The following is a 10,761-nucleotide window of genomic DNA, read 5'->3' as shown; positions in this document are numbered from 1 at the left end:
CAGAGAGAGATCATATTATATATGAAGAGTAAGGTTACATGGTAGATATGATATAGTACTGTATTGTGTAGCTATACTAAGTATGTAGATAGCTGATATCTAAACGTATCTATCACTTATATCTATACAGTATGTATCACTATTCTACAAGTATCTATTACTATCATCATATTACTAACCAGATATCTCACACTATATCTACACTATCAGTAATACTATCACTGATATCTATACAGTATCTATCACTATATCTTACAGTTATTCACTCATATCTAACACAGTAATTACTTATTACTACTATCTATACAGTTCTATTACTTATCTACCTACACAGTATCTATATCTATACAGTGTCTTATTACTATATCTTACAACAGTATTATATCTATACAGTGTATCTATCACTATATCTATCAGTATCTATCACTATATTACAGTATATATCACTATATCTACACAGTATCTATTCTATATCTTTACACAGTATCTATATCTATACAGTATCTATTACTATATCTACACATTAATCTATATACAGTTTATATACTATATCTACAACAGTATCCTATATCTATACAGTTCTATACTATATCTACACAGTATCTATTATATATCTACTATCTATATCTATACAGTATCTATTACTATATCTACACAGTATCTATATCTATAACATGTACTTACTATATCTACACAGTATCTATATCTTAATACATATCTATCATATATCTATACAGTATCTATACTCATATCTAACACAGTATCTATTACTATCTCTACACTAGTATCTATTACTATATCTACACAGTATCTATTACTATATCTATACAGTATATATTACTATATCTATACAGTATCTTTACTATCACACAGTATATTACTATATCTACACAGGTATCTATATCTATATATATACAGTATCTATTACTATATCATTACAGTATCTATATCATACAGTATCTATTACTATATCTACAACAGTATCTATCACTATATCTATACAGTGTCTATTACTATATCTACACAGTATCTATATCTATAGCAATATCTATAAAGTATATATATACACACAGTATCTCTTATCTATAAGTATCTCTATATCTGCTGGTAACCCTCCTGGTTGATGATGATACACATCTCGAAGGCGTCTCCCTTGACAAAAGGCATGTTGTGGATCTCCTCTCTGAACCCATTGCCCTTCCTGCAGCTGTTGAAACACACCTTGTCCCAGTTTGTCGAAGCAAGGGCTGAAGTGAAAGCCGATATCACTGCCCTCAGATTCTCCACACTGCAAGTTCATGTTGAACCTAGAGGGGGCGTTAGAGAGGACATAGAATGAACAAAGCGGACAACAATAACACCGGTAGGGTCTGGAGTTTTTTTCTCACCATTTGAGCGACAGACGGAGCTCCAGAGCCCTAGTTATGTATGTATAATATATAATATATAGATATATATGTATTATATGTATATATTGTGGGACATAACGGTCATTAGCAGACGTCTTATCCCAGAGCGACTTACAAATTGGTGCATTCACCTTATGGATATTAGTGGAACAACCGCATTTTACAATAGTGCTCTACACTTTTTAATGGGGGGGGGGGTTAGAAAGGATTCTTTATCCTATCCTAGGTATTCGCTTAAGAGGTGGGGGGTTTCAGGTGTCTCGCGGAAGGTGGTGATTGACTCCGGCTGACGTTGGCGTCGTGGGGAGTTTGTTTCCACCAACTTGGGGTGCCGAGCAGCGAACAGATTTTTTGCTGCTGGGCTGAGGCGGGAACTGTCTTCGCTCAGCAGGTGGGAGAGCGAGCAGCGCCAGAGGTTGGATGAACGCAATGTGCCCTTTGTTTGGGTGTAGGGCGCTGATCAGAGCTGAAGGTACGGAGGTGCCGTTCCCTCCACTCCGTAGGGGCAAGCACGCATGGTCTTGTAACGGATGCGAGCTTCAACTGGAAGCCAGTGGAGAGAGCGGAGGAGGCGGGTGACGTGAGAGACTTGGGAAACAGTTTGACCACGCAGACGGCTGCGGCGCGTTCTGGATGAGTTGTTAGGGGGGGTTTAAATTGGCAACAGGCAGGGAGCCCAGGGCCAACAGGCGAGTTGCAGTAATCAGACGGGAGATTAGAACAGTGGCCGGATTAGGACCTGCGCGCTTCTGCGTGAGGCAGGGTCGTACTGCTGCGATTGTTTGGTATGAGCATTAAGCCTACAGGAACGGGTCACGCCTTGATGTAGTTGAGAACGACGAGGTGTTTGATTCAGGATCACGGCCAAGGTTCTTAGCAGGCTCTGGGAGGAAGGAACCAATGGATTGTGTCAACGTGATGGCGAGATCAATGGAAAGGGCAGTCCTTTCCGCGGGAGGAAGAGCAGCCTCCCGTTTGCCGAGGTTCAGCTTGAGGGGTTGATCCGTCATCCACACAGTGAATGTCTGGCGAAGATGCAGAGATGCGATTAGCCACCTGGTTTGAGGGGGGAAATATATGTGTGGATAAACGGCTACGCTCTTTTAATTACTTTGGAAATAATGGACGATTCGAGGGACGAGGCAGAGCACGAGTACATTTTTCCAAGGTAGTATACAGACTGCAGGCATTTGTCCCCTTATAATGTTAATTGAAATACATTCCAGGTGACAACCTCATGAAGCTGGTTGAGAGATTATCAAGAGTGTGCAAAGCTGTCATCAAGGCAAAGGGTGGCTATTTGAAGAATTTCTAAAATAAATATGTTTTGATTTGTTTAACACTTTTTTGGTTACTACATGATTCCATATGTGTAATTTTATGTTTCGATGTCTTCACTATTATTCTACATGTAGAAAAAGTAAAAATAAAGAAAAACCCTTGAATGAGTAGGTGTTCTAAAACTTTTGAACGTAGTGTATTATATCCATCAAAAATAATGCTGATTCATGATTTCGACAGGCTGAGAAAAGCTGCTGGGCCAGTCTGTCTCGTCCCGACACGTTCATTACTATAGGATAGCTGGAGATCGAATTTCAATATACATTTTTGGGGGAAAATGTCAGAGAGACAGACACCAAGATTTTTTCAGATCTCCGCTGTTTGAAAACTAAATGTTAGTCTAAAAGAATGGGAGACAATGTCTAAATGTCTTTTACAGTGGAGATCAAGTTCATAAATTGCCTGGCTGGGCTGATGAGACGGTGGATTGCGCAGTCAGATGGAACAGAGTAAATAGGCATTTCAATCATCGATTTAGCCGGTGGTAACTTGTCTTCCATGAGAAGAGTAAACAAATCAATCAAATGTATTTATATAGCCCTTCGTACATCAGCTGATATCTCAAAGTGCTGTACAGAACCCAGCCTAAAACCCCAACAGCAAGCAATGCAGGTACATAGGGAGCAAAAAGGTACTTCTTCTCGTGCACGACCCCATTATATACCACACCAAGCCTGTGGGATGCTTATTGTTTAGGTACATTGTGCTCTTAGAGCAAAGACTAACTGTTCTACCATAACTGATATGAAATACACAGCTTCATCTTCTGTACTGAACTCACATGTGTCACACCCTGATCTGTTTACCTGTTTTTGTGATTGTCTCTCTCCACCCCACCCCACCCCCCCCTCCAGGTGTCGCCCATTTTCCCCATTATCCCCTGTGTATTTATACCTGTGTTCTCTGTTTGTCTGTTGCCAGTTCGTTTTGTCCGTCAAGCCTACCAGCGGGTTATCCCCCTTGCTCCTGTCTTTTTCTATAGTTCCTTTATTTCTAGTTTTCCGGGTTTGACCATTCTGCCCTGACCCTGCCCTGACCCTGCCCTGACCCTTCCCTGACCCTGAGACTGCCTGCCGTTCTGTACCTTTTTGACTCTGATCTGGATTACTGACCTCTGCCTGCTCTTGACCTGTTGTTTTGCCTGGCCCCTGTTCTAGTCATAAACTTTTGTTACTTCGACACTGTCTGCATCTAGGTCTCCCCTAAAACGTGATAAACACATCGACCATTGATGCAATTCTAGGTAAAAAAAAATTGTAATCGGAAGCTAATTTACATAAAACAATAAGGAACAGAAGCACAATTTAAGAATGTGTAAACAAATTCCCTTGTTGTCGCCCAAACGTTACAATCTGATAATGTGTAGCATACCTCCAATCCTCAGAGGCTGTGTTTCTCACCTGGTGATCTCGTGAGGGATGACTCCCTGGATGTAAATAGACATCCCTGATCTCAGCCCACCGTAGATCGGCCCCACATAGGGGATACTCTGCACACAACACACAGTAATAACCGTTTAACAACTATACACAAGTAGAGATGCAAAGCAGTCTGGGAAATAACCATTTAACAACTATACACAAGTATAAATGCAAGGCAGTCTGGGAAATAATAACCGTTTAACAACTATACATAGTTACTGCGGTTTTCCTTGTTATGATGATGACACTAGATAACCTGTTCTGCCGGTTCATGCCTTCAAAGATGTTCCAATGTGGTTAGCCAAAAACATGACAAGATCATTCACACATTCATCAGTGGGGATTACGTCCACCTCCTATCAAAACAGATTTGTCACATTTCTAGTTTATCCCATAACTTTATTTCTGCTTGTAGCAGGTGGCGTTTACAGCTTTTCTCTCACATTATTTCATGAGAAAATMATTCTACAGCGAGGGTGTAATGCAAGTCAAGATGTCCTTGGATGAATGTCAYCAASATGCATAAACAACATTGTTATGTACATTATTGGGCTAGCCCCCACCCTTCGAAACACCGTACAGGGCTCTAACTTCCTGAACTCGTTAGGAACTGGCTTTTCATCTCATATAGATATCCATCTATGGCAAACAGAAAGTGTTTTTTTTTTGTTTAAAATCTATGAATTATTTTACATTTCCTTTTATAAACTATAAATCGATCGCTGAATATGCTAGAGCAACGAAACCACTCTCTCCTGCGGCACTAGGATCAAAGATGGTGGATTTTAAATGAAGATAGTTGACTTATCATGCTTTTCCGCATAAGCTCATGGTTCCGCTATAATATCTGGCATGCTCATGCCAGAGAGGGAACAGCTGACTCTGGTCTACTTATTGTCCCCTCCCCGCTCGCCCCGCAATGACCAGAAAAAATTTGCCTCTGAGATGTCTCGCTCTGGGGCACCGATGGGTGCAGAGATACTGGATATCATGATGAGCTGCTTAAGTTTCTGCCATAACAATGGGATTCGTTTGTCCGCAGAGCGGAACGGCGGGCTGTCAAGCTTACCGCCTGTTCCTCTCTTTGGATTGGTGGATACATCTCGCTATTTTAAGACGTTTTATTTTAATATTTGATGAGCGATGTTAATGTCAACGGCCTGTATTCAACGAAGAGTGAGATTCTATGCCAGCCTCGTGAACATGCATCGACGTCTCGAATTTCAACAGTGACAATTCTAATATAATTKTTTTTTTCTCTCAAAGTTGCCAGGATGTCACGTGCATCACACTTATTYAAACTCCTAACAACCTAAGCATTACCAAACTTCTATTAGGATCAAATAAGCCTCACATATCAAAATAGCAATTCATTTTTATCTTTGACTAAATTTGAAACTCTCTCATTGTTCTGCCATACAAAAAAAAAACTCACTTGTTTAATAATTTGATAATGATCTGCTTAACGTGGATAGATTTTGGGAGGAGTAAACTCTCTCGTTTTGCCTCTTCCTCCCTAATCACAGGGTCGTGCTTTTAWCGATGGCGATGACGTAGCGTTCAGCCAGGAGTTGATGGAGAGCAGGAAGAGCGAATTAAATGGTTGGCTGGGATATCCCAGCTTTAGGTAGTCAGATTTCACAGCTATAGTCACATAGGCGAAAGCGATATGACGTGTTCAAGACAACTAACTATGGGGGAAAAAAACAAGCTGCGACTGTGAAAAATATTTGTGGAACGTTCATCCAACTCGGAATTCCAACTCAGAAACTCTGGCCTCTTTCTAGAGCTCCGACTTTCTCCGACCTGAAGATCACTGACGTCATGATTTGACCTCGTTTATCTCCAAGTTTCCCAGTTGTCTTGAATGCCCCCCCATACTCCCGAGTTCACGAGAACTAGGGCTATCTCTGAATGCAATCCATTTCGATGTACGGGGTCCACAGATTGATATATAAGCTAAAATGTTGGTTGGAACCAGTACCAGAATCCCAAGAGGGTACGTAGAGTAAAAAGGATTGTAAATAGTACATAGTAGAATGAATCGCAGAATGGTAGATTCAGACAAATATCTATGATATCTGTATACACTAGACCAGGAGACATGCTACTCACAGGGTTGTAGAGGGCTGGTAGCCAGGTGGAGCAACGAACATGATGGCTGTCACTCAGAGATCCACAGACAGACAGACGGAGAGACGGAGGAGAGGCGAGTCAGAGAGAACAGGAAACGGTCGCTGCTGGATGGCTAGTCTTATAGGTACAGAGAACCGGGGAGGGGCTGGTTAGAGGGGCTGGTTAACAGGTTGACGGGTTAGAGACAGAAATGGGTTTGGGTGACCCATATTGTCATACTGGCCTAGAATACGATTCATGCCTGGAGCTACCAAACGTTAATGTGATGTACTTGAAAAGCTATGAAAAGCCAACTGACATTTATCCTGAGGTGTGACCTGTTGCACCCTCGACAACCACTGCTGGTCATCTATGAACATTTGAACATCTTGGCCATGTTCGTTTAAATCTCCACCCCGCACAGCCGAAGAGAGTGGCCACCCCTCATAGCCTGGTTCCTCTCTAGGTTTCTTCCTGGGTTCTGGCCTTTCTAGGGAGTTTCCTAGCCACCGTGCTTCTACACCTGCATTGCTTGCTGTTTGGGTTTTAGGCTGGGTTCTGTACAGCACTTTGAGATATCAGCTGATGTAAAAGGAATTTATTAAATACATTTGATTTGATTGGTTGAACCTTACCTGGTCTAGGTGGTGTTCTTACCTGGGCACGGAAATGAAAATTAAAATGGAATGAGAGCATGTCACTTTAGAACTTTACTGGAAAGCGTCTGTGGAAAATATTTCATACTTCACATTTCAGGCAGGAAAATTACAACAACAAAAAAAATAAAAAAAATGCAAGATTAAATAATGTATTACTTCAAAAGGATTTCATGTATCTAAGAAAGGGTAAAAGCCAAAAGAAATAGCATCGGAGCTCCTAGTGTGACTCCCTTTCTTTTTAAATGCAAATAGCAGCAGTCGGTTTTTGCCATACAATCTACCAGAGTGTATCGTTATGCATCTAAGTTCACTGCATCAAATCAAATCAAACTTATTAGTCAGATGTGCCGAATACAACAGGTGAAGACCTTACGTGAAATGCTTACTTACAAGCCCTTAACCAGCGAGCAGTTCAATAAATAGAGTTAATAAAATATATTTTTTTTAAGTTACACAATAAAATAACAATAACAAGATATATACAGGGGTTACCGGTACACGGTCATATGCTGGGGTACAGGTTAGTCGAGGTAATTTGTATATGTTGTTTAGGGGTAAAGTGACTATGCATAGATAATAACAGCGAGTAGCAGCAGTGTAAAACAAAATGTTGCTCAACACTCTTATGGCTTGGGGTAGAAGCTGTTAAGCTTGCTGTGTGTAGCAGAGAGAACAATCCATGACTTTAGTGACTCTTTACAATTTTTTGGGCTTTCCTCTGACACCGTCCCTGGTATATGCAGGTCCTGGATGTCAGGAAGCTTGGCTCCAGTGATGTACTGGGCCGTTCGCACTACCCTCTGTAGCTCCTTACGATCGGATGCCGAGCAGTTGCCGTACCAGGCAGCAATGCAACCCATCAGGATGCTCTCGTTGGTGCAGCTGTATAACTTTTTGAGGATCTGGGGACCCATGCCAAATCTTTTCAGTCTCCTGAGGGGGGAAAGGTGTGTGCATAACTGTCTTGGTGTGTTTGGACCATGATGAGGATGATGATAGTTTGTTGGTGATGTGGACATCAAGGAACTAGAAAATCTTGCCCCGCTCCACTTCAGCCCTGTTGATGTGAATGGAGGCCTGTTCGGTCCTCCTTTTCCTACAGTCCACGATCAGCTCATTTGTCTTGCTCACATTGAGGGAGAGGTTGTTGTCCTGGCACCACACTGCCAGGTCTCTGACCTCCTCCCTATAGGCTGTCTCATCGTTTTGTGTTGTGTCGTCAGCAAACTTAATGGTGGTGTTGAAGGACATCAACCACCCGAGCCGCTGCCTGTTCACACCGCTATCATCCAGAAGGCGAGGTCAGTACAGGTGCATCAAAGCTGGGACCAAGAGACTTAAAAACAGCTTCTATCTCAAGGCCATCAGGCTGATAAACAGCAATCACTAACTCAGAGAGGCTGCTGCCTACATTGAGACCCAATCACTGCCCACTTTAATAAATAGATCACTAGTCACTTTATACAATGCCATTCTAAATAATGCCACTTTAATAATGTTTACATATCTTACATTACTCATATCGCATGTATATACTGTATTTTATACCATCTATTGCACCTTGCCTATGCCGCTCGGCCATCGCTCATCCATATATTTATATATTCTTATTCCTTTACTTAGATTTGTTTTGTATTAGGTAGTTGTTGTGGAATTGTTAGATAACTCGTTGGTTATTACTGCATTGTCGGAACTAGAAGCACAAGCATTTCGCTACACTCGCAATAACATCTGCTAACCCATGTGCGCATGTGACCAATACAATGTGATGTGATTTTGATTTGATTCATATTAAACTAAATCAATCTTCCTGAGGTTTAGTTTAGGAGGCTGAACCTCCAAGCAGTTTTGGAAGCACTCACTGAAATAGCATATAAATTGTAGATGCTCTCCAGGCTGTAGTCTAGTTTATGTACATATTCTCATTCACCCCTTTAGATTTGTGTGTATTAGTTCGTTGTTGCATTGGTCGGAACTAAGAAGCACAAGCATTTCGCTACACTCGCAATAACATCTGCTAACCATGTGCCGCATGTGACCAATACAATGTGATTATTTTGATTTGATTCATATTAAACTAAGATCAATCTTCCTGAGGTTTTAAGTTTAGGAGGCTGAACCTTCCAAGCAGTTTTGGAAGCACTCACTGAAAATAGCTATATAAATTGTAGATGCTCTCCAGGCTGTAGTCTAGTTTATGTACATATTCTCATTCACCCCTTAGATTTGTGTGTATTAGTTCGTTGTTGGGGATTGTTAGATCCTGTTAGATATTATTGCACTGTCGGAACTAGAAGCACAAGCATTTCGCTACTACTCGCATTAACATCTGCTAACCATGTGTATGTGACAAATAACATTTGATTTGATTTGATAAGCCCAACAGGATGCTTCTCAATTGTGCTGTAAAAGTTTGTGAGGGTTTTAGGTGACAAGCCCAAATTCTCCAGCCTCCTAAGGTTGAAGAGGCGCTGTTGCGCCTTTTTCACCACAGCTGTCTGTGTAGGTGGACCATTTCAGTCTGTCCGTGATGTGTACGCCGAGGAACTTAACTTTCCACGTCTCCACTACTGTCCCGTCGATGTGGATAGACCACCATAGTCCTGTGTCCCAAGAACACTAAGCTAACCTTTCTAAAATGACTACAGACCCGTAGCACTCACGTATGTAGCCATGAAGTGCTTTGAAAGGCTGGTCATGGCTCACATTAACACCATTATCCCAGAAACCCTAGACCCACTCCAATTTGCATACCGCTCAAACAGATCCACAGATGATGCAATCTCTATTGCACTGCACACTGCCTTTTCCACATGGACAAAAGGAACACTTACGTAAGAATGCTATTCATTGACTACAGCTCAGCGTTCAACACCATAGTGCCCTCAAAGCTCATCAGTAAGCTAAGGACCTGGACTAAACACCTCCCTCTGCAACTTCCTGACGGGCTTCCTGACGGGCCGCCTCCAGGGGTGAGGGTAGATAGCAACACATCTGCCACGCTGATCCTCAACACTGGAGCTCCCCAGGGTGCGTGCGTTAGTCCCCCTCTGTACTCCCTCTTCACCCACGACTGCATGACCAGGCATGACTCCAACACCATCAAGTTTGCAGACGACACGAACAGTGGTCAGGCCTGGTCACTGACAACGACGAGACAGCCTATAGGGACGAGGTCAGAGACCTGGCTGGGTGGTGCCGGAATAACCCCTATCCCTCAACGTAACCAAGACTAAGGTGAGTGATTGTGGACTACAGGAAAAGGAGGACCGAGCACGCCCCCATTCTCATCGACGGGGCTGTAGTGGAGCAGGTTGAGAGCTTCAAGTTCAATGATGTCAAACTAGAATGGTCCAAACACACCAAGACAGTCGTGAAGAGGGCAGAGATACCATCTGGCCAGCAGCCTGCGAAGGTTAACACGTTTAAATATGTCTTCGTCGCCCACGGAGAAGGAGAGTGGACTGTGGCAGGGATAAGGCCTGTACTGGGGCAGGGATAAGGCCTGTACTGGGGCAGGGATAAGGCCTGTGACTGTGGCAGGGGATAAGGCCTGGACTGGGGCAGGGGATAAGGGCCTGGACTGGGGAAAGGCCCTGGACTGGGGCAGGGGATAAGGCCTGACTGGGCAGGGGGATAAGGCCTGGACTGGGGCAGGGGATAAGGCCTGGACTGGGGCAGGGGATAAGGCCTGGACTGGGGCAGGGGATAAGGCTGTACTGTGGCAGGGGATAAGGCGCTGTACGTGGCAGGATAAGGCATGGACTGGGCAGGGGATAAGGCTGGACTGGGGCAGGGGATAAGGCCTGACTGGGG

At 43.0% G+C, this 10,761-nt stretch overlaps 1 protein-coding gene across 1 annotated transcript in view; it reads right to left on the bottom strand.

Annotated features, from left to right (window-relative positions):
* Positions 1-6,406, bottom strand: part of LOC112072127 (galectin-4-like) — a 33,358-nt gene extending 26,952 nt beyond the window's left edge. The window contains 4 exon segments of the mRNA XM_070439664.1: positions 1,232-1,307; positions 4,151-4,239; positions 6,287-6,297; positions 6,300-6,406. Of these exon segments, the coding sequence (XP_070295765.1) occupies positions 1,232-1,307; positions 4,151-4,239; positions 6,287-6,297; positions 6,300-6,327 (204 nt within the window). The 5' untranslated portion in view covers positions 6,328-6,406.
* Positions 6,407-10,761: the final 4,355 nt, after the last annotated feature.

This window comes from Salvelinus sp. IW2-2015, unplaced genomic scaffold (genome assembly GCF_002910315.2).
Source record: "Salvelinus sp. IW2-2015 unplaced genomic scaffold, ASM291031v2 Un_scaffold1828, whole genome shotgun sequence".
NCBI classification, from domain to species: Eukaryota; Metazoa; Chordata; class Actinopteri; order Salmoniformes; family Salmonidae; genus Salvelinus; species Salvelinus sp. IW2-2015.
This window is presented reverse-complemented; position numbering and strand designations above follow the sequence as displayed.